This window comes from Salvelinus alpinus, chromosome 5 (genome assembly GCF_045679555.1).
Source record: "Salvelinus alpinus chromosome 5, SLU_Salpinus.1, whole genome shotgun sequence".
Classification (NCBI taxonomy): domain Eukaryota; kingdom Metazoa; phylum Chordata; class Actinopteri; order Salmoniformes; family Salmonidae; genus Salvelinus; species Salvelinus alpinus.
In genome coordinates this window covers 60,217,132-60,241,511 of record NC_092090.1, presented here as the reverse complement: position 1 = coordinate 60,241,511, position 24,380 = coordinate 60,217,132, and the positions used below count along the sequence as shown (strand labels likewise).

At 42.3% G+C, this 24,380-nt stretch overlaps 1 protein-coding gene across 2 annotated transcripts in view; it reads left to right on the top strand.

Annotated features, from left to right (window-relative positions):
• col27a1b (collagen, type XXVII, alpha 1b) overlaps positions 1–24,380 on the top strand; it is a 155,849-nt gene that overhangs the window by 10,322 nt on the left and 121,147 nt on the right. For both annotated transcript variants that reach the window (XM_071402508.1, XM_071402507.1), the window contains exons 3-4: positions 10,004–11,394; positions 15,008–15,061. In XM_071402508.1, the coding sequence (XP_071258609.1) occupies positions 10,004–11,394; positions 15,008–15,061 (1,445 nt within the window). The remainder of the gene's footprint in view (positions 1–10,003; positions 11,395–15,007; positions 15,062–24,380) is intronic.

The window sequence follows — 24,380 nt, the reverse complement described above, 5'->3', positions numbered from 1 at the left end:
CCCCCGAACATGACTTATGGCTCAACAGCCCTTAAGAATCATAGCTGCAGTGTCTGTACTGTTCTGTATTTCCTCTCTATTGTAGCACTATAATTCAACTCAGTGTTTAGTTGACTGTTGCCCACATTTGTTTTGCATTAGTCAAGGGGAAGTTGTACTTTCACATCCGAAGCCATGTACTGTAGTCTTTATGTGGGTCACAAAGAGGATTAACCGTTTCAACCACCTTACTTCAACCTGGTGCAGAGAGTTAAAAATTTTTTGGGGGGGGACAGATACAGAGATGGGGAGATTGACGAGAAAGAGATAGCACAGAAAGTGAGTGGCATAAACAGCAATCAAACTACTCCCTCCAGGGACAATGTGTGGTGTAGGGGCGGCAGCGCTACCTCTAGACCAAGCTGCAGAAACAGGGGGTTGTTTTAATGCTGATCTAAGACGTTTTAAACACCAGATTCAGCCTTTATTGGCCTCAAACAGCATGGTACAACCACTGTACCTGGTGGTAACCAGATGGCTTATTACGGTACCATATTTCAGCTACATTACTCCATGTTAGACAGAGATGAAGGAGAGATGATTTGTATAAACCAATACACCATTTACTGTAGGTGAGCCATACACTGTTAAAAGTGTTTTGTAACACAACAACTAGTGGCAACTGAGCTGCCACCAATGTTAGGGAGACAAAACCTTAACTTTGCTAGTTGTTAAAACACATAATCCTGAAATGTTCTGGAACATGACATGGTGTTGTAACACCACTTAATCAAGAGTTGTGCAATACCTTGCCAGAGATTGGGAAAGCTACTGGAAAATGTTGAAAACACTATAATGGTGTTTCAAATCCTGTCCAGTGCAGAATTATATCCCTTCTTCTGGAGTTTCCAAATACTGTAAATGGGAGTCCCTTATTTTGTATTCCCCGCTCTTATATGGTGTGTCACACCGTGTGTGTTGATAAACTCCTCATTGGTAACACCAAAAGGTCAAATGTTAAGTATTATTCTCAAATAAAAGACACCAGAAAAGATCGCTTTATGAAAATACAAATGAATAAGATTGTCCAGGATAATAATTAATGAGTACATATGACTTTTTCAAGACCTGATTTTAAAGCATCAAATGCTTTATTTTTTCTTTGCAAATTATCCAATGACAACAAAACATTAATAGGTCTTTCACATGGTATATTGATAAAGTAAGACAGTTCTAAGATCTGTAAGGTATTTATCATATTCTTCAAAATCAAGAGAATATGGCAGTGGAGGCTGCTGAGGGGAGGACGGCTCATAATAATGGCTGGAGCGGAGTAAATGGAATGGCATCAAACCATGTGTTTGATACCATTCCACTGATTCCGCTCCAGCCATTACCACGAGCCCGTCCTCCCCAATTAAGGTGCCACCAACCTCCTGTGATGACAGAGTACCACAGTGTGAGTCATAATACCCATAAAAAAAAGTTAAATAAAACACCCAAAATGTTATGAAAAGAGATTTATCAAAGGTTATCAAAACGTGACGCCAGGGAAAGCCTACACGAAACACAGCCCTTATTTGAAGTGTTTCTAAAATTGCCTATGGGAAAAATGAACGATGGAAAAACTATTGGAACCATTTCCCTGTTTGAACGCTATGTTTTATGGGTATTATGACACCTCCACTGTGGGGCTCTATAATATTCAGATATATTCATATATACATTATATTCAGATGGATTCAATCACAGTACAGTTGAGTTACATGATATGATTGACGATTAACAGTTCAGCAGTGGTGGAAAAAGTACCCAGTTGTCATACTTGAGTAAAACTATAGATACCTTAATAGAAAGTTACTCAAGTAAAAGTGAGTCACCCAGTAAAATGCTACTTGACTAAGTCTGAAAGTATTTGGTTTTAAATATACTTAAGTATCAAAAGTAAAAGTATAAATAATGTAATATTCCTTATATTAAGCATTTGTGTTTAGTGAGTCCGCCAGAACATAGTCAGTAGGGATGATCACATGTTCTCTTGATAAGTGCGTGAATTTCAAAATGTTTCTGTTCTGCTAAGCATTCAAAATGTAACTAGTACTTTGGGTTGTCAGGGAAAATGTATGGAGTAAAAAGTACAGTATTTTCTTTAGGAATGTAGTGAAGTAAAACTTTTTAAAAAATAGAATAGTAAAGTACAGATACCACAAAAAATTTGTTAAGTAGTACTTTAAAGTATTTTTGCTTAAGTACTTTACACCACTGTAGTTCAGTTGGCATTAGTCTGTGATCCTTGATTGGCTTTGGATAGGATTGACCAGCCGGTGGCTAATATGGTTTTCTGCAGGGAGAGCAATAATGACAGTACACAAATGCATAATTAGTAACTAACTGTTATAATATAAACTGCTAAATTAATATACAATACTTAAACATATCAATAGCAATATGCAAATACATAATGAATAAAACTATGCAAATATAGCAACAAGATAACAATATGAATGTCAAAAGTGGGATGCAATAACATGTAGCATAGTAAGCCAAAGCTAGAACAAGCTTAACTGCAGTGGCTATTTAGTGTAGCATGTAGCATGTGGGACAAACATCAAACAATAGATAAAGCTCATTAAGCTAGTAGGAAAACAAGCCAGCAGTATTAACTACAAATCAGGGTTAATTTTTATTTAAAAAATGAATGCAAGAAAGGTTCAAACAATGACGTACTGTATCAATTTACCAGCCAACATGTAGCATCAACAAAACTGATCAATTAATCAAAATGGCTGCTTGACTTGGACTATTAGCATGCTACACAAAACAAATGTTCTTGTTGAATTCCTTGTGAATTCCTTTTCTGTTGACTTCTTCAATGTGATACTCACGTTTTCCTTGACGCATACTTTCTTGGATTGTTTTGGAGAGTTTCACCTGAGTATTTGATGTGCCTTCACCTCTCTGTATTCGTGAAGGACCCATATTGAGGGGAGGTGACTTCTTTAGTTTTATGGTGGTCCCCCAAAATAATAATTATATAGGTGCATGACGCTACCTACTCTATTGGCTGTGTATCAGCCTACTATCCTGCAGTATGAATTCATTACACTATGTGAAAAAAATTACCTTACCAACTAACCCAGCAGCAATTAAAACCTCACCTATTCTACTACTTTGGTACACTCTAATCCTACTGCAGGCTAGCAGCCTGGGAGGATGGGACACTATCGTTCAAAACATCTTCTAACTCCTCTGCAGTAAAATCTTGTATACCCAAGTACTTTTCTGCCGCTGCCACCACAACATTTATCCTCTGATTTATGTTCCATTCCTGCGGTACAATTGGCAACCATGGCCATGAACGGCAAAAAAACAACCATATTGAAGCACATGTTATTCCTATCACTCTTTTTTGGCCTCGGCCTACTCACAGGGATCCTCTTAGTTAGGTCCAGGGTAAGGGACCCTATCTTCCTCTACTACTCTCTTCACTGCCTCAGCATATGACACCTTCTGCACTACTCTGATCTTGGCAACCTCAAGCTGCCTTTCTCCCACGGACACCTCTGATCTCCAGCACAATGGGTACCCATACAGTTTAGTGCGGACCTATTACACCTTTTGTTTGTCTGAATTTGCAGTTTTTACGCACCAGCCAAGCTTCTGGTAGAGATCGATGGACCCCTTTTTATTTACCCATAAAGTTTACACACACACACACAACTGTTTCCCTCTACTACACATTCCTTTGTCTCATGTCATCCTACACATTGCTGCCACATGACACCTAAGACACTAATGGATTTGGGACAAAAGCTCATACTGTAATGGACAAATCCTAACTTAACTCTATCTGATAAAGACTGCATCAAAACTCAGTAGTACAGACAGTGTCTTTGTTTCACCAAGCTGTCCACTGGGTCTGTGCCGCACTAAACTGCAGGCGTCACAGACACCGGGAATCTTCAACTTCAGTTGATCCACTTAACGCCATTCCAGTTATCACTCCTTTCAACAGCGCCCTGCTCCAGAGAGGAAAGCAAGTCACAGTTATTGTCCCCAATCGCGTGGTGCGGAGAGCATGCTCCCTCTGGCCGGCAGGAATAATAAAAAAATCAAAAATAGAAACAATTCCACTTCTCTTTCACCGACACAACATTCCTCAACCTCTTCTCCACCCAACCCGACAACACATACTGTATGGATCTGCCAGAAGGCAAGTATCCATTCTCTCCAAAAATCTCACTCCCACTGGGCCAGAATCATCTTTTTCATCATCAGGATGAGGCTCAAGCTCGGCGGTCTTCACCGCACCTGCCAGTTAATTCATCCTCACTCTCGTCACTTTCAATTTCCTTTTGTATCTCTTCCAAAACCTCTGTGTGATCCACCACTCCATATTCACTCAACAATTTTCACTTTTCAATTTTTTTTCCCGTCCCCAATCTTACACCCACCTCATGGCCCAAGGGGAGGTGCCTGCAAACTGCCTGTTTTTATACTTGACAATAGAGTTTGCTAGTGACTGGGGGAATTCCCGTGACTGGGGGAATTCTGAACAGTACAACAGAACAATGTTTGAAGTTCACATTTTGCTTTTAATCAAAAGATTTGTCTTCTGATATGGGGGCCCAGGCTTTAGCTCAATGGGATTAACAAGTTCCTCACAATGGAACGTGTTCTTGAATGGGTAACATTACAAAATGTGACATTTTACTGCCACAGAACTTGCAGATTAAATAATCTGTCCCTCTTCTTCTCTGTCTCCTCCTGTTTCTAATCTGTGTAAATAATGAATAGAAAAAATAAAGGTGGAATACCACAAAAATGTTCTCCATGGGCCCTGTAGATGGGTTAGCTGACAACGTCACGAAAACGATGCGCACGATTCAATGGGGCAGAAGTTTGTTAATTGTTGTGATTGTGGATGGCCAGATAGCTACCATCAATGACAAGAAACTGCCACTTGGGAAATCGGGCCTCGTTTCAGCTAGTTTCATCTTGTTCTTGATACCATGTTTTGTTTAGAGTTATTTTGACTGATTTTGCTAGCTAGCTAACCAACAACTGTAACGATATAGTGTATTTGATAGACCACAAGTGCTCATTGTGCAAATGTCTTTATGTTTTCAATAAACATTGGCGACAAAATATAGTTTACATGTTGTCAACAATCTTAGTCAATCCCGTCTGTTTTGCCCCGTAGTTGCACGCACATTGGTTTCGTTGCTAAACAACCAACCCATCTATTTAGACTTGAGAGAAGTTCAAGTATTCAGCGAAAAAATATTGACTTAAGTCCATGGTCATGTAACAATGGTGGTTCAGTTCAACCGTTGATTCCTGAGGACTGTCTGAGTGGACTAAGTCAGTGTCTTGACAAGCAGATACAAATCCACCTCGTCACACAAATATCAGATGCCCACATGACGTATGTTACCTCATGCTACTTCTGCTGTAACTTACATAGCCCTAAACATTTTGATTGTAACATCATTTAAATCTCACAATGGGCCAGACAACTGTAGTAGCCGATACTGCTCTACCAAGCAAAAAGACAGTAACTGCTCATGATGTGGAACTGAGAAAAAATGGCTTTTATTTAACTTGGTTTCACAGTAACTTTATGCAGTTACTGCTAACATGACCCCCATTTCCCCCAAAACACAATACAATAGAGGCAGGATACTTGTCCACATGATTAAGCATGCATTTAATGTAGGAAAAATGACATTAACTAATTTTCGACCAAATGAGCAGTTACTGCCTTTTTGCTTGCTATGGCAGTATAATTAGTTCTATTGTCTACCCTAGGAAAAGTATTCAGTTCCCAGTGTCTTCTTTAGGATTTGTTTGGTGAATCATGGGTTACTCAGTCATTTGTAACAAGTTTCAGTAAATTATTTTTGGTAGCATTTCTAAGATGAAAAAATAATTTGGTGCATTTTTCCCCATATTCCATCCAGTTGGCTTAATGTTTTAAATATATTACACTTGATCTTTCTTGAATAAGTTCCTCCATTTTTGTGTTTTTCCTCTAACTTATTCTGTGCCTCCATGGCACAGTTTTTATTGCTATCTATCTGTACTATTAGTCCTTCCATTTCCTTTGTTAATATGAACTCGTTTGACCTAAATTGCTTTTGTTTCAAAGATGAGTATTGAATTTCATGGCCTCCAAAGGCACATTTAAAAGTGTCCCGTACAATAAAGGGATCTGCTGTACCTACGTTATGTTAGAAAAAGTATGTTATAAATTCTTCTGTCCTAGTCAAAAACATGTTATCATCCAATAGGCTTTGATTAAATTTACAATATCCTCTCCCATGTGGAAATTCTGTAAGAGTAATGTATTTGCCAGTTATTTGATGGTCCGTCCGCATTATGTTCCCTATCAACACTTTTTAAACTTTTGGTGCCAGCGAGAAGGGCACAAGAAAGTTGTCAAGATGACTAGCTTGACTGAGCCTCCGCCATGTATATCTCACTAGATCCAGATATTTAAGCGTCCATATATCCACTAGTTCCAACATATCCATCTTCTTTATGTTGTTAACAAGTTGTGGGAAAAATACTGTATGACAGCTCTGCCTCTTGATCACTGGAAACTAATGTGCAAACTGTAATAGCCTACAATAAGTTGTCAAATGTTGATTGAAAATGATCATCATTCAATATTTAGGCTATAAACCATTTGCATTTATAAACCATTTGATTGTATGTGTTTTGATGCTGCTTTTTAGATGCACTGAAACCGCAAATGTTTTTCAAAACACTCTCTTAAAAACACCAATATTCAGATTGAAGAACAAGTGGATGTTTCAGAGTACATCCAGTCTGTTTTCAAACACATTCTGTGTATCATAACCCTTAATAAATTGGGTTTACATTCAAACACCCTCCAAACACCAGATCTCAGCTTAGGTGCATTACTTTTCATGGTTTTATTTCACAATGAGGGTGTTTTGAGTCATGCTATTTTAACAGTGTCGAGCACTCAATCTCAACTCTGGACCTTGAAGCTAGTTCCACTGCGTTTTTTCATTGTACACCGCTGATCAGGGACTGATTTAGACCTGGGACACCAGGTGAGTGCATTAGTTGTCAGGTAGACCAGAGAACCAGCAGGCTACGGACCTCATAGGGTAAGAGTTGAATACCCCTGGCGTAGAGACTGGACTGGACTGTATCTGGTTTATCTCCTATCAGCTATTTAAACCCAAGTGAGGTGTGACAATGCTGTAACAAGTGTTGAAAGTTTTGCTACAACAACTCATCTGATTTATTAGACATTTTCTGGACCATTTGATCTCCTGTAAGTAAAGCTGCTTTAAAAATTTTTTTATTTCTTACTAGCAGAGGCGGCAGGTAGCCTAGCGGTTAAAGCGCCGGGCCAGTAACCGAAAGGTCGCTGGTTCAAATACCCAAGCCGACAAGGTGAAAAACCTGTTGATGTGTCCTTGAGCAAGGCACTTAACCCTCCAGGGGCTGACCCTGTAGATAGGCTGTCATTGTAAATAAGAATTTGTTCTTAACTGACTTGCCTAGTTAAATAAAAAGATGATGGCAGATCAAACTAGTATTTCTAGTCTTGCTTAAGGAGTCATGGTTGTCCCTAGAAATTATATTTTAGTTCAATTCACCTGATTTGAAATCTGCACATATAGAATATTGATGGAATAATTAACACTTTAAACAAAGCACTGTAACTGGCATATGGTTACAACAATTATATTTAACCTCCATTCATTCCCATAAGATGTAATTAAATCATGGAACATCCAAGCTACTGTAATGTTTTCACTATACAACTTAATAACCCTTAAATCTGGCCTCCTCTTACAGTCATCTTTACTCAGCAGAACATATTATTTCCAGACAAAGAAAATATACTTTTTTTTTTGTCTGCGCTGTAGATCTGTGGATATCCGTTGTTGTTAAAGGTGCAATTTTCAAATGATCAACATTAAATAATTTCCGAGTAACATTGGGTACCTTATTGTTATTGTTTTCACTGAAAATGGTAAAACAAACCAAAGATTTGCTTCATAGCAAAGAGAAATTTCTCAACAAACAATTTTGCTAGGACTATCTGGGAGTGTTCTGAGTGGGGGGGGGGGGGGGGGGTCGGAACTAAAAACAAGCTGTTATTGGCAGAGAGGTTTGGAGCTCTCTTTCTTATTAGTCTATCAACTAATTTAACGCCTGGTGATGTCACCAGGTAGGCCAAAACTCCATCCCACAAAAACAGGCAGAAATTTCAGGTGGTGTTTTCAAACAGCTCTTACACTAAAAGGGAATTATCATCATTTTCACAATTTCACAGTATTATTCCTATCTCATAGTATGGAAATATATAGAGTACCAGTCAAAAGTTTGGACACACCTACACATTCAAGAGGTTTTTCTTTTTTTTTCTTCTTCTTTTTTTTCTGCATTGTAGAATAATAGTGAAGACATCAAAACTATGAAATAACACATGGAATAAAGTAGTAACCAAGAAAGTGTTAAACAAATCAAAATATGTTTTATATTTGAGATTCTTCAAAGTAGCCACGCTTTGCCTTGATGACAGCTTTGCACACTGTTGGCATTCTCTCAACCAGCTTCACCTGGAATTCTTTTCTAAAAGTCTTGAAGGAGTTCCCACATATGTTGAGCACTTGTTGACTGCTTTTCCTTCACTCTGTGGTCCAATTCATCCCAAACCATCTCAATTGGGTTGAGGTTGGGTGATTGTAGAGGCCAGGTCATCTGAAGCAGCAATCCATCACTCTCTTTCTTGGTCAAATAGCCCTCACACTGCCCGGAGGTGTGTTGGGTCATTGTCCTTTTGAAAAACAAATGATAGCCCCACTAAGTGCAAACCAGATGGGATGGCGTATCGATGCAGAATTCTGTGGTAGCCATGCTGGTTAAGAGTGCCTGGAATTCTAAATAAATCACAGACCATGTCACCAGCAAAGCACCACCAATCACCACACCTCCTTCATGCTTCACATTGGGAACCACACATGCGGAGATCATCTGTTCACCTACTCTGCGTCTCACAAAGACACGGCGGTTGGAACCAAAAATCCAAAATTTGGACTCATCGGACCAAGGACAGATTTTTACCAGTCTAATGTCCTACCTTGTCACAACAGAACTGATTGTCCTAAACGCATTAAGAAGGAAAGAAATTCCACAAATAACTTTGGCCCATGGACTATAAGACTATAAAATGAGTTGATCCTGCAGCTGTACTTGAATACAATGAACACTGTCCACAAGGTATCAGAAAGGCATGCTCCATCTATTTTAGTGCATGAGTGATGTCTGGTATCAGAAAATTAATGCATTGTTCACAATCAAACTATACTTCTCAGATTTTCCCTGCATCTTCACTGTTGTTTTGCTTAAAGCGTGCCATGATTGATGGACCATATTGCCAGTCTATGACTTTGACAACATTTGAATGCCACTACTGAATTAAACCAAACACGTTATTTACATTTTGCAACTCAGAAGAGGCTCTCTGTCTCTCAGAAATCCTGTAAAGATGGCTGAACGTCAAGTCCACATCACTATTACTCACTCCTTCTTTCGTGAGGGCAGACAGAAAAGACAAACATCATGATAAATACCATGCCACTTTGCTGTCACATCACACCTTTGCAACCAGTAATCTGACATTATCTGTGAACTGTCTATAAGCACCCTGATGTTGAGTCTTTGTGTCTAAAACACGCTAGTTTTGGAACACTTTTTAACCCTATTGAACTTCCATTCTCTGTCTAGACTGTCTGGATAGGTTTTGCACTCCTACTGTATGAGATGTGGTCATTGTGTGATCTGTGGTGTGTTTCTTCTGGTTCTCTGTAGATATGTGACATTGTGTGATTTGTCGGATGGTGTGTTTCTTCTGCTTGTCTACAGATGTAGACATGGTGGGATTTCTGTGATCTGTGTGTCTCTGTCCTCTTTCTCTGTAGATATGGCCATTGTGTGATGTGTCTGATGGTGTGTTTCTTCTGGTTCTCTGTAGATGTGGACGTCTTACAGCAGCTGGGGCTCACAGGGACAAGGACCGGAGGGGGTTCATCATCCTCAGGGGCCCGTGCTGCTCCACAGGGGGTCATCCCCTTTAAGTCTGGGGTCATCCTCACCCAGCGGGCCCGGATCCAGGCCCCCCTGTCTTCCATCCTCCCCACTGCCTCCTATCCCACCACCAACCTCTCTCTGATCCTCAGCCTGAGCTCCCACCGCATCAACAGCGCCTTCCTCTTCACCGTCCTGTCCAAGAGGAAGAGACTGCAGCTGGGGGTCCAGTTCATCCCGGGGAAGGTCCTGGTCTACGTTGGCCAGAAGGACTCTGTCCATTTTGACTATGACGTTCACAACGGCCTGTGGCACAGCCTGGCCCTGGACATCCGAGGCCAGAGGGTCTCGTTATATACTTCTTGTGGGAAGACTAGTGTACATGCAGATCTGCATTCTAAAAAAGAGGAGGCCCTGGATCCCGAGGGCTCTTTCCTCTTGGGTAAAAGGGCCCAGAACTCAGTGCAGTTTGAGGGTGCCATTTGCCAGTTTGATATTTACCCCTCTGCCAAGGCAGCTCATAACTATTGTAAGTACATAAAGAAACACTGCAGGGAGGCCGACACCTACAGGCCTGTAAATCTCCCACCCCTGCTACCTCTGATCCCCTCCAACCCAAACTTTACTGTCACCCTCAACACTCCTCTGCTGTCGACTGAGGTAACCAGGAAAGTCCAGAGTCCTAGTCTGGTCTTGACTGGGGACAGAACCAGGACTAAGCTTGTTGTCCCGACCAACCGCCCCACAGTGGCGCCAACCCTCTCCGTGCGTGAGAGTTTTGTCACACCAAAGTCTGGAACTATGTCCCTGTCCCTTCCTGCGACTGTCGCCCCGACAATGGCCAGGCCAGGATTAGAGCACCCCTTAGTGGCCAAGACTCAAACTGTTACTGTACCCCTCAGGACCAGCGGAACACAAACATCCCCAAAGCCAACATCCCGTGGCGACAGCAGTGCTAAAAAGAGCATGGCGGTGGAACCTGGTGTTAAAACCCCAAAACCCACAGGGAGCAGATTGGCTGCTGCACCAACCCTTTACACCACCGCCCGGCCACTAAAGAAGAAGCCAGACCTCCAAACCACGGCAGCATCCAAACAAGGCTCTTCTTCAAACTCAAACACCTCCATCCTTTACATCCAGAGAAAGCAGCTGACCGTGCTGGCTGCAAAGAAACCGGAGCCCAGAGTGACCAGTGTGGAGGCTGTCAAACCCACCTTGTTTATCTCTGTCACTCCGCCTGCCACAGATGGCTTCCAAACCTGGGACCTGGAACCGACCCAGTTCTCACTGCTGGCTGGGCCGGGACCACCTGGACTAAAGGGAGAACCGGGACCAGTGGTAAGAACATGTTTTTAAATAGAGATGTGTGTCACAGGAGGTTGGCGGAACCTTAATTGGGGAGAACATGCTTGTGGTACTGACTGGAGTGGAATCATTGGAATGGTATCAAATACATCAAACATATGGTTTCCAGGTGTCTGACGCCATTCCATTTGCTCCGTTCTGGATGTTATTATGAGCCGTTGTCCCCTCAGCAGCCTCCACTGGTGTGTGTATGTACAGTATGTATATATTTAATGTACAGGAGGGACTCCTAACCTGCCTGGCATGTGTGGCAGCAGGCTGATGTTTTAAACTCCTGATATATTTCACACTGAGCTTTGGGAGCTGTTCTGTACTGTTCTGCCCCGAAATCCCTTCTCCACCCATTATGTTAAACAAGCAGGGAGCTTGACGCTAAGTCGCTCTGTGGATGGCGAGGCGGTAGGGGGTTGGGTGGGTGGAGTAGGTTCAGCCCTCTTAAAAAGCCCCTGACATGAAGTCCTTCCATGGGTTACAGACATCGAAGTGCCCCCCTGAGCCCTGTCTGTGTGGTGTCACTTAGAAGTGTCACTTTTAATAGTTCACCGGATTTCAGTTTTGCATCTGTTCAGTTTATTGGAACACGTTGCATAGGCTTCATCTACAGTATCTCTTTTTTAATTTGTATTATTCTATCTAGTAAATCAGCAGGAGCTCACCAAAATGTGACCTACCCTATAGCCTGCTCGCTAGCGCCCCCCTTATCAAGTATAAACGGCTTGTGGGCCGGTGCTAGCTACTCTTCAGAGTGTTGCTTGCTAATGTGAGATTTCCTTTTTAGCGGGATGGGTAGAAATAGTCGGGCCCACAGAAGGGCCCCGCCAGCCAGTGGTCTGTGTGTCTGAACTGAGGGCCTGACGCCGGGGTGAGAGATTCCTCCCAGAAGGGTGTGTGACTGTAGGAAGAATGGAGACCTTTAGAGCAGGTTCAAAGGTCATGGTGGATGAAGCACCTCGGAACATTTGACAGCTTCGGAACCAACCATACGTCGCATGAAGTGCTTGGGGTTCTAATATGAAGTGCAAGGAATGCTTGGCTTGGTGGTTGGGATTGGAATGGGATTTGTTGAGTGTGTTAAAATGACGATTCTGGTCCATTTTGTTGAGTTAAACCTGTGTTGGGATTTCAAGCCTGTAGTGGAGGTTGTGGTGGAGGTTGTGGTGTCTTGGGAAGTGTCTTTCTCGTCTTGGGAAATCAATGAAAATGATACATGGATTTCCAAGAAAGCAAACTCACCATTGTATTAAGAAATTACCTTTTTATGACTCATGTCAGATGTTTGAACAGCTTTCAAAACTATAACAAGCATGACTGTCCAGCTCGTAACAGACCATTGATAGCTCATAGCGTGTAGGTCATTTGTTCTTGTTGGAACCTTGCAATGTTATGGTGCCCAGATGTGATTGCAGGCTTGAGGCTTTGCTTGTTTTTGAAAGATCTCATGAAATGTGAGTTATCAGTCATTTCAGACACTTCTTGGCCTTCATCATAGACTATTTCAGATGTTTTCATGTATTATATTGTGGCGTCAAGATCCAAAGCGACCAAAAATCTTCTCACAATGTTTTATGTTGATGTAGTAGTTGATCACACTTGCTTGGGCTACTATGTCAATGTCTGCCCTTAACTCTGTTCAAAGCTAAATCAAATATTGATCTCAGATATTTTTGTCAGACCTTTTCAGACCATTCATTGTACTCAAAGTATGGCATAGCTCATTTTTGGATGTATATATATATATATATATATAATGGCTGTTACTTGTTATATTGAATAAATTTATGCACATTATGCAGGCCCTGCTGTGAATAAATTCACTGGCCTTGGGTACTGATGACGTTTTCCCCCACATTTTCCATTGTTAACTGAGCCTCGCTCGTACTTCTGCAGTGAGGGCATCCACACTGCTATGTACGTCATAGCCACCTAAAGCTGTGAGAAACATGTTTATTGGAGAGCTAGCTGATGCAGAGCTGGATCCATCCTCCTCATGCTTGGTCAAGGTTGACGTTACCAGGATCTAGGCCTAGTGTGTGTCTCCTCTTCTGGCATGATAATGTGTAAGAATGCCTTTCAAGTTCCACTGCTATGAAACACAGGTCTGTTTTCCTAGGTTTACACCAGCTAGAATAACTCTGTAATTTAGAACGGAAAAATCCCACAACTACAATTTGTTTCTATTCGTGTCAGTAGAATTATAGAGTAGATATTCTTCATAGCATTGCAATTCTACAAATTTACTGGAATTTTTATAGAACTGTCGCCAATCTTCGTTTGAGGGCCTTACTCACGTGTGAGTTTGTGACCGCCAGTCTGACTATTGTAGTCTTCAAACACTGTTGAACCCCACTGCAGTGCAAGCCTGGCATCTGTGCGGCTACACATGGGTCCTGGCATAGCCCACAATGGTCGTTGATATATTCAAGCTGTCAGTGTCATTTCAACTTTGGACCACACCAGAGCATAAACAGTCTTCTTTCAGCACTGTACTCCAGCAGCACTCTCCGAGAACAGGTCTCCTCAATGGGTACTTACAGGCTTGTTCGATAGAGACTTGTCTCAATGTCTGTTTAAAGAAGTCTTTGTAGTAGTCTTGTGGTGCATTTTCAGACTCAGCTCCAGCTCCGAAAAAAAGCCCCCCCAAAAAGTTAGTAGAAGTTAAAGTCTTAGTAGGGTAGTTAAAGTGTCCAAATATCAACAATTCTATGAAATATCAAGCCTTCTCCAGAGCAAGTATGTTATATGTACACCATTAAGTTCCTACTGTATGTTAACAAAACCGAATGTCATATTAAGCTGTTTTATTTTTCATTTCCTCTTTCCTCTGTGTTTTTATGAGCCTGGTGCTAGTGGAAATGTGGAAATGAGAACCAAACCTAACATTTCAAACCAATAGTCTGCACTGCTTGGATTTGTAGAGGCTGACCCCTCATTAGCAATGACCTTTGAGAGCTGGGCTAATCCATGTGTGTAATTGGTTTAAAGCTAGCTGATGCCCGTAATTAACAAGAGTGGCTGTGGTTGGACCCGAGCAACGCAGGCCCTGGTCCACCGTCCAGGCCAGGACCCCCTGCTTGCTCCCAGCACAATGACTCACACTTCCATATCCAAGCACTGTAGTGGTTTTGGAACTGGTAAAATATTGGTTTCAGTGGGAGTGAGCCGTAGCAGGCTTAACAATACACTCTCAGCGACTCTGCCAACATTTAAACCAAAGACCTAAGCTGTACTGAATGTAATAGCCTACACAGAATGGCAAGGAAAAGAACGAAGCCTTGTTTCGATATGCAATTTCTGAAAATAGGTTTTGAGGCTGCCAAGTATAGCAGTACTGGGTGGATGGAGAGGTGTTTTACTGCCAACTTAATTAAGGCTAATGAAGGCAATTCGCTTACCTAGCAATGACATGTCATCATGTGGATTGCATGTTACATTTCCAACTCTCAAGTTCTTTCACAACTATTTTTTTTCAAGCACTGTTCTTCCACGTGGATTCAATCAATCAATTCAAGCCCTTTCTTGTAAACAGTTGGTTAGTGTTCTTACTTCCTGCTTTAATTCATTGACATCTTTTATGTTCCCCTTCCAGGGACTTCAAGGACCTCCTGGGAAACCAGGGATGCCAGGGAAGAGTGGGTCACGGGTGAGTTTCTCTTTGTTGTATTCCTGATTCTCTTGGTGTACACTCAAACAGTAATTCTCAACCAGGAAGTGGGAGTTTCAGTGAACCTCGAAATGAAAAAGATTGAGAACCTATGCACTATAACCAATGACAGACAAGCTTCATTAAAAAAAACTCCCATCCTTCACTCTTTCTTTCCATTCAGAATCACGTACTGTAGCTTGCTACATTCTTTATGCTAAGCTCTGTGGATCCTGTTCCCTTGTCTGATCCATTGTACTGTCTATATTCCAACATCAATACATACAAATAACACCATTAGAATGGCGCTGGAGAGGATGGCTGACATTTTACGTGCTCCTACCTAACCAACTGTGTTATTTTGTTAGTTTTTTTTACATTGTTTGTAACTTATCTTCTAACTTATTCTGTACATAATGTTGCTGCTACCATCTCTTATGACCAAAAATAACTTCTGGACATCAGAACAGCGATTACTCACCACGAATTGGTAGAAGCTTTTTCCTTTAACGAGTCTGACCAGTCCAACGTGAAGGATATACTGCTTTCCCGGGAACAGGCCTAAATCCCCGTCATTTGCGTAAAGAGAAGACGTGGAAAAAGGGAGCTGCCTTCTGAGAATTCTTAGGCGAGCAAGTAAAACCCCACTGCCATCCGTTCTATTGGCAAACATGCGATCATTGGAAAATAAAATCGATGACCTATGTACAAGATTATTCCACTAACGGGACATTAAAAACTGTAATATCTTATGTTTCACCGAGTCGTGGCTGAACGACGAAATGAACATCATACAGCTGGCGGGTTTTACACTGTATCGGAAGGATAGAACAGCAGCCTCTGGTAAGACAAGGGGTGGTGGTCTATGTATATTTGTAAACAACAGATGGCGCACGATATCTAAGGAAGTCTCAAGGTTTTGCTCGCCTGAGGTAGAGTATCTCATGATAAGCTGTAGACCACAATATCTACCTAGAGAGTTTTCATCCGTGTTTTTGTAGCTGTCTACATACCACCACAGACCAATGCTGGCACTAAGACTGCACTCAATGAGCTGTATACCACCATAAGCAAACGGAAAACGCTCATCCAGAGGTGGTTCTCCTAGTGGCCGGGGACTTTAATGCAGGGAAACTTAGTTCCGTTTTGGCAAATTTCCACCAGCATTGTAAATGTGCAACCAGAGGGAAAAGAACTCTGACCTCCTTTACTCCACACACAGAGACGCATACAAAGCTCTCCCTCGCCCTCCATTTGGCAAATCTGACCATAATTGTATCCTCCTGATTCCTGCTTACAAGCAAAAATTAAAGCAGGAAGAGTCAGTGACTCGGTCAATAACAGTGGTCAGATGAAGCAGATGCTGGAATATGTTCCAGGATTCTTCCGATGGCATTGATGAGTACACAACATCAGTTACTGGCTACATAAATAAGTGCATCAATGATGTCGTCCCCACATTGACTGTACGTACATACCCCAACCAGAACCCATGGATTAAAGGCAACATCCGCACTGAGCTAAAGAGTAGAACTGCCACTCGTCGGATGTGGCAAGGCTTGTAAACTATTACAGACTACAAAGGGAAGCACAGCCGAGAGCTGCCCAGTGACATGAGCCTACCAGGTGAAGTAAAATACTTCTATGCTTGCTTCGAGGCAAGTAACACTGAAACATGCATGAGAGCAACAGCTGTTCCAGACAACTGTGTGATCACGCTCTCCGCAGCCGATGTGAGTAAGGCCTTTAAACAGGTCAACATTCACAAGGCCGCAGGGCCAGACGGATTACCAGGACATGTACTCCGAGCATGTGCTGACCAACTGGCAAGTGTCTTCACTGACATTTTCAACCTCTCCCTGTCTGAGTCTGTAATAACAACACGTTTCAAGCAGACCACCATAGTCCCTGTACCCAAGAACACTAAGGTAACCTGCCAAAATGACTACTGACCCGTAGCACTCACGTCTGTAGCCATGAAGTGCTTTGAAGCTGGGCAAGGCTCACATCAACACCATTAATCCAGAAACCCTAGACCCACTCCAATTTGCATACTGCCCTAACAGATCCACAGGTGATGCAATCTCTATTGCACTTCACACTGCCCTTTCCCACCTGGACAAAAGGAACACCTATGTTAGAATGCTATTCATTGACTACAGCTCAGCGTTTAAAACCATAGCGCCCTCAAAGCTCATCAATAAGCTAAGGACCCTGAGACTTAACACCTCTTTCTGCAACTGGATCCTGGACTTCCTGACGGGCCGCCTCCAGGTGGTAAGTGTAGGTAACAACACATCTGCCACGCTGATCCTCAACACCAGAGCCACTCAGGGGTGCATGCTCAGTCCCCTCCTGTACTCCCTGTTCACTCTTGACTGCTCCAAAACCATCATTAAATTTGCCGATGACACAACAGTGGTAGGCCTGATCACTGACAACGACGAGACAGCCTATAAGGAGGAGGTCAGAGACCTGGCTGTGTAGTGCCAGGACAACAACCTCTCCCTCAACTTGATCAAGACAAAGGAGATGATTGTGGACTTCAGGAAAAGAGGACCGAGCACGCCCCCATTCTCATCTACGGGGCTGTACTGGAGAAGGTTGAGAGCTTCAAGTTAATTGGTGTCCACATCACCAACAAACTAACATGGTCCAAGCACACCAAGACAGTAGTGAAGGGGTTACGACAAAACCTATTCCCCCTCAGGAGAGTGAAAAGATTTGGCATTGGTCCGCAGATCCTTCAAAAGGTTCTACAGCTGCACCATTGAGAGCATCTTGACTGGTTGCATCACTGCCTGGTATGGCAACTGCTTGGCCTCCAACCGCAAGGCACTACAGAGGGTAGTGCGAACGGCCCATTACATCTCTGGGGCCAAGCTTCTTGCCATCCAGGACCTTTATCCTAGGCAGTGTCACTGGAAGGCCCTAAAAATTGTCAAAGACTCCACCCACCCTAGTCATAGGCTGCTCTCTCTGCTACCGCATGGCAAGCGGTACCAGAGCGCCATAAGACTCCTGAACATCTAATCAAATGGCTACCCAGACTATTTGCATTTCCCCCCCCCCCCCCCTTTGCATAGTCACTGTAATAACTCTACCTGCATTTACATATTGCCTCAATTACCTCGACTAACCGGTGCCCCCCACATTCACGTCCGGTTCCCGCTGTATATTTCCTTGCTATTGTTATTTTACTGCTGCTCTTAAATTATTTGTTACTTTTATTTCTTATTCGTATTTTTTTTAAGGTATTTTTTTAACCACATTGTTGGTTAGAGCTTGTAAGCATTTCACTGTAAGGTCTACAACACCAGTTGTATTCGGCGCATGTGACAAATAACATTTGATTTGATTTAATTTGATTAATAGTGACTTGAAACAGACAAGCTTTTTGAGCATTATGATTAAGTACTCAATAACATCTTTGGATTATGGAGCATAAATCATCCTAGGTTTAGTTTCCATTGGCTCTGATCACACTGTTCGTCTGCTGCCAAAGTATGCCTCTAAAGCTGGAGAACAAGAAATAGCTGTAACACTATGATAGTCAATGGCACCAAAGTCAAATGAGTGAGTGAAACCTAGTCATTGAGTTCATCACATAAGGTCTTCAAGGTATGGGGAATATAGGAGCAATTCAGGTGTTAAAGAATGAGTACGTTATGCAAAACTGAGATAAAGATCTCTGGATTTGTACGAAAATACCATACTATCAGGTATTTATACAGTGCTAGTGCTTCATTTTCACTTAGCTTCTATATTAGGTACTTCTACTTGTATGAGTATCTTCAGTGTATTGGCGGTGTAAATTGAATCCTTCGCTATTTTCAGTCTTCTCCACTTGGGGAACTATTTTCAATCGTTGACTGCGTTTGAGAACAGTGTAGGAGTTTGTTTGTTATTATGAACAGAAACGTGTTGATGTTTTTTCTTTCTGACGGTTGTTGTTGTCGGGGTTAGACTCTCTGTGACCTCATAGGGCAATGCTTTTCTCTGTAGCTGTCGCACTTTCAATCTAACCCATGTTAACCCAACTAAACCATGTCAAATTAAAATTGATGCTCAGTATAGACTTTAAGCAGGACTAAATCCACCCCCAGCAGAGTTCTATCAGTATCACAGGAAACTAGTTGATCAGTGGATCAAGAGTAGAAATGTAAGATAGAGCATCAGCTCTTCTCTTATTTGGCTTGTCGGGGATTTTCTATTTTTGAAAAACAAGATATCCCTGTGTTTGGGATAAATAGATGTCAAGGATGGAGTACAGGACGTGAGTTAAGAAAGAGACAGATGCCCTCTGGCTAGGTTGTACTGTATGTGCGTGTGCAGGAGCTAAGGTACCTGCCTACTCTGTGAGACTGTGCTACTATGCCTGCCCTGTGTCTCTGGGCTGGGGGCTGGGACGAGGCCTCAGAGGGGTAGGCTGTAGGAACCCAATCACTTTAACTGAAGAAAGAGGGCTTTGTCCCCATCTTATTAAATTAATTTAAGAGCTAACCTAGTGCTCACTACCACCTCCCTCCAGTACACTACCTCCATACAGTTCATTCATGATCAAGAGCCTGAGACCACTCACTCCAATTCACTATGGAATGAATGATCCTTGAGTGATTTGGCGGTGCAATATCTTATACCGTATGGGGCGGTCGAATCCTCAAATGTTCACTTAGTCATGCATTGATGTCAATTGGAGACTAAGTGAAAATGTGACTTAAAGTGAAAGTTAAGATTCGCCCCCCCAAGACTGTATGATGGGCTAAAGTAAGTGGTTGAGTTTCTGCCCGCCTGTCAAGTGGATCTGGATATCTCTTCTCTTTGGCTCAGCAAACAGAAACCCAAAGGAACCACTTTGATTCTTCTGATCTGGACGAAGGCACGATCCGCCATTGAAATAGTGCAATGGCGTTGCAGTAACACGCCGCTTCTTTTCTATGGCCCTCGTACACCTTCTGAAACGGTCCTTGATTGCTCTGGAAGGTGGATACTGATTACGAAAACGGTTTTCACAGGACTGAAGCAAGTCGTGAAACCTAAGCTTTAAGAAGCCCTCGACCTCATTTGACCTTTCACCTTTGACACAGAGACGTGATATGTAATCCAGCAACCGTCGCTCAACACACAGGGAGAGAGCACACGCGAGCCGTCTAGACGTACAACTATCCCCCATTTATCTTCACAGCTCAGCTTCTGTAGGTAGTAGCGTTGGTGGCAGTCGGTGCTGTGTGAACGTGAGCAAACTCACTAGCTTGCTGAGCTCGCTAAGCGCTATCTCTTCTTGACAGAGAGGTGTCATGTCTGACTCTGGGTAGACAGTCTCACCACCTCCACCACTACCTCCTCCACCTCTTCCTCTTCAGACACGTGATAGCGTCACACCTGCGTTCCTCAGCCCAGTCGTCAAGCCTGCCGGCTAGCGCTCAAAGAAAGCCCTGCCTGAGGAGGATACCACCCAGCCCTATAGGGAAAGGCCTGGTGCCTGGGCCGCAGTCAAAGGGGGCTTTGTGGTAGGGAACTGACCCTCAGTGCAGTGCAGGCAGCATGGGCAGTGTGAAGGTGGTATATTGTGTAGTTCAGTAGCTAGCAGTGCAGTAGCTGCAGTAGGCCTCGAATGGAGTGAGGGAAGGGCATTAGCATGATTGCTAATTGAATTATTACGCTCACTGTGTCATGAAGTAAAGACTGTAGAAAGGAAAGTGAAACTGAGTGTAGTGAAGCCTGGTAGTGCCACTGAAGAGGATGTCAAAATGATTGTTCCTGGGTCCAAATCAGGTCTTTGCTGTTCTTTCCAAGGGGAGCTGCCTATCAGTGGGTTCTGACAGAATGCTGATGCAGGTCGATCGTAGTGCCGTTCAGCACTGTACTGGCATTCCATTCACTGTTTATAACATTTGGGATATTGTTTATACAGTACACACACATTTTCTTCCAGGAAAAACCAACCACTGCAATATTAAGTTAACTGTATTCAACAGTTTCATTATGTTACTTCTTTGATGTCATTTCATGTGATCTACATACTCTCTCCCCTCTTATTTCTAAACACTCGTGTTGTAGAGCACAATCGAGCGTTGAGAAGTCTGTTATCTGACTTCAAGTCATCTGGCTCCAGGCGTCATGTTTCTCTCCGATCCGTTTGGCCTCAGAGTGTGTTAGAATGTCTGTTCTGTATTAATGGGCTGTAAACTGCTTTTAGCAGTGCAGACTCCCAAGTCTGGAACTCCCTCTCTCTCCATGTCAGAATCTCACAATTGATACGCATTTTCAAGTCCACACTAAAGACACACCTCTCCATACAGGCTTACCTGATTATCTGTTGTCTTAGCTTTTACTCTCTGTCTAATTCACTTCCCTGGTTAGCCTGTCATCTTGTTTAGTGTTCTCCATTTTTTATTCTAATGTTTAGTGTACTTTGAATATACAGTGCATTCAGAGTGTATTCACTTTTTCCACATTTTGTTACGTTACAGCCTTATTCTAAAATTGATTAAATAATACATTTTCCTCGTCAATCTACACACAATACCCCATAATGACAAAGTGAAAACAGGTTAAAAAAAACGAAATAAAAACGTATTTATTTATTTACATAAGTATTCAGTATTCAGACCCTTTGCTATGAGACTCGAAATTGAGCTCAGGTGCATCCTGTTTCCATTGATCATCCTTGAGATGTTTTTACAACTTGATTGGAGTCCACCTGTGGTAAATTCAATTGCTTGATTTGGAAAGTCACACGCCTGTCTATATAAGGTCCCGCAGTTGACAGTGCATGTCAGAGCAAGAACCAAGCCATGAGATCGAAGGAATTGTCCGTAGAGCTCCGAGACAGTATTGTGTCCAGGCACAGAAAAACAAACAATTGAATACATTTTAGAATAAGGCTGTAACGTAACAAAATGTGGGAAAAGTCAAGGAGTCTGAATACTTTCCGAATGCGCTGTACTTACTTATTTTAATGTGTGATTTTATTGCTTTTTATCCTGCCGATTTTCTTGTGTATTTAAAGTGACTTTGGGTGTCTTGAAAAGCGCTTAAAATGAAATAATTTTTAGTCAAGTATTATTATTATTAAAGAATATAACACTCTACGTGTTACCCCTGTAAAAATCGTCGGTCCACTTTATAAACCTGGTCAGGCCCAGACCAAGGTGAGAGAGTCAGGTGTGTTTGTGTGTGTATGGGTGTGTGTGTGTGCATGTGACGAATGTGTTAGGCATGAGCTGATGTGTGAGTGTGTGTGTGATGTACACACTCAGGGCAGAGGTCTTCCCTTGTATGCTAGCCAAAGGCCTCTTTTTACAGGGATCACTGCGAATACTATCAGGACTCAGGAGAGAACAGAGGATCACTCCTCCCATGTCAGGCCACACACTGCATGGCTGAAGGATAGACTGAGTAATTCTTCTCATATCTCCATATATCTCTACCTTCCGATTACTTGCACCATGTGTAAACTAACCTGTTACTTTCTGCATGTGTGTCTACTTCTAACGATATTGTCTCTCCACCATTCTGTCTCTCTCTGTCTTCTCACTCTCTCTGTATCTCTCTCTCTCTCTCTCTCTCTTTTTTTCTCCTCTTTGTATTTGGAGATAATGATTTCCATATGTTTTAATAATATCAAGCTAATGCAAATCCAGGGCGATGCACTGAATGGTTGAATAGAGAAAATCTGTAGATGAGCTTCTGGTAAGTGTCTCCATATGTCCAGCCAGTGTGCTGTGTGCAGCTATTGTGCTGGGACTGGGGCTAAGGGGACAGGTCAGCATGTGGAGGAGAGAGTGGGCTGCTGCCTTTTCTGCAGGCTGATAATAAAGCACAGATAATAACAGAGATAGGCGGGATTACTAAACCACACACTTGCACCTGGCCATCCCCTGTCTCTCCACTGTCTTTTTTTGTCTTTTGTCAGTCCCTCGTCAGTCTCTCCTCTGTCTCTCCTCATCCTCTGGATGTGGTTGAGATGAATTCCCCCTATCTCTTCTCTCCTCCACAAAGGAAACCTGGGGAGTCAGAGGGTTTTGTGTTCAAGAATGCTTTTAGCTCATTTCTTTTCATGTACAACTAAATCAACACATTTAAGTCTTAACTTCAACTGTCATCATCCCTGTCACCAGAGGTGCTTGTGATGGACATAACCCCAGCACGTCCAACGTTGTCTAAACGCAGCAGTTAATCTCTCTCCAACATAATTTAATATTATCTTTTTTTTATCAGGCTACTCACAAGACACCTTCACTATCTTATTTTACAAAGGGTCCTGTCACGTTCCTGACCTTATTTCCTTTGTTTAGTATGTGTTTAGTTGGTCAGGACGTGAGCTGGTTGGGCATTCTATGTTTTTCTATGTGTTTCTATGTTGGGTTCATTGTTATCTAGCCTGATATGGTTCTCAATCAGGGGCAGGTGTTTTACGTTTCCTCTGATTGAGAACCATATTAAGGTAGGCTGTTCTCACTGTTTGTTTGTGGGTGATTGTTGCTGTGTCTGTGTTTGTTCACCACACGGTACTGTTTCCGTCCGTCCGTCCGTCCGTTCGTTCGTTCGTTCGTTTGTTTGTTTGTTCCTGTTCGTGCGTTCATGTTTTTGTGTTCTCAAGTTCAGGTCTGTTAACGTCGTTTATTATTTTGTAGTTTGTTCAAGTGTTTTTTCGTCTTCGTTATTATTATTAAAATTATTATGCATTCAACCCACGCTGCGTTTTGGTCCGATCCTTGCTCCTCTTCGGACGAGGAGGAAGACGAGCGTTACAGGTCCTATCTAGGGCTGTGGCGGTCACAAAATGTTGTCAGCTGGTGATTGTCAAGCAAATAGCTGTCAGTCTCACGGTAATTGACAGTAATTAACATAAACACATTTAGCATCTCCTGGCTTCCACACAATCAAGTGATGCATACCTTTGGAACATTTAAAAAAGTCTAATTAATCCATGTAATATAGCCTACACCTTCCCAATAAATTCATAATTTATTTTAGACAGGTCTAAAAAAGCATGACATGAAGAAAATGTAGTCTATTTCAGAAGAACAGAATAGCATACTCTGAGTTGTCCTTATGTTAGGTCCTGATGTGGCAATGCCAAATGCCAGTGGGCTACACTAGTTCATTTAGCAGACAACATTTGCTTAGAATTCCGTGGCATTATTTTATAGCATGAAGAATAAAATTTAACAAAGCTGAATAAAATAGAAAGGATTGTGACAGTGTTGCGTTAGGTGAAGGAGTCAGGCGCAGGATAGCAGAGATGTCTGAAATGCGTACTTTTAATGGGCAAGTCCACCAATTACAGGTATGGCACAATACAAAAAGTCAA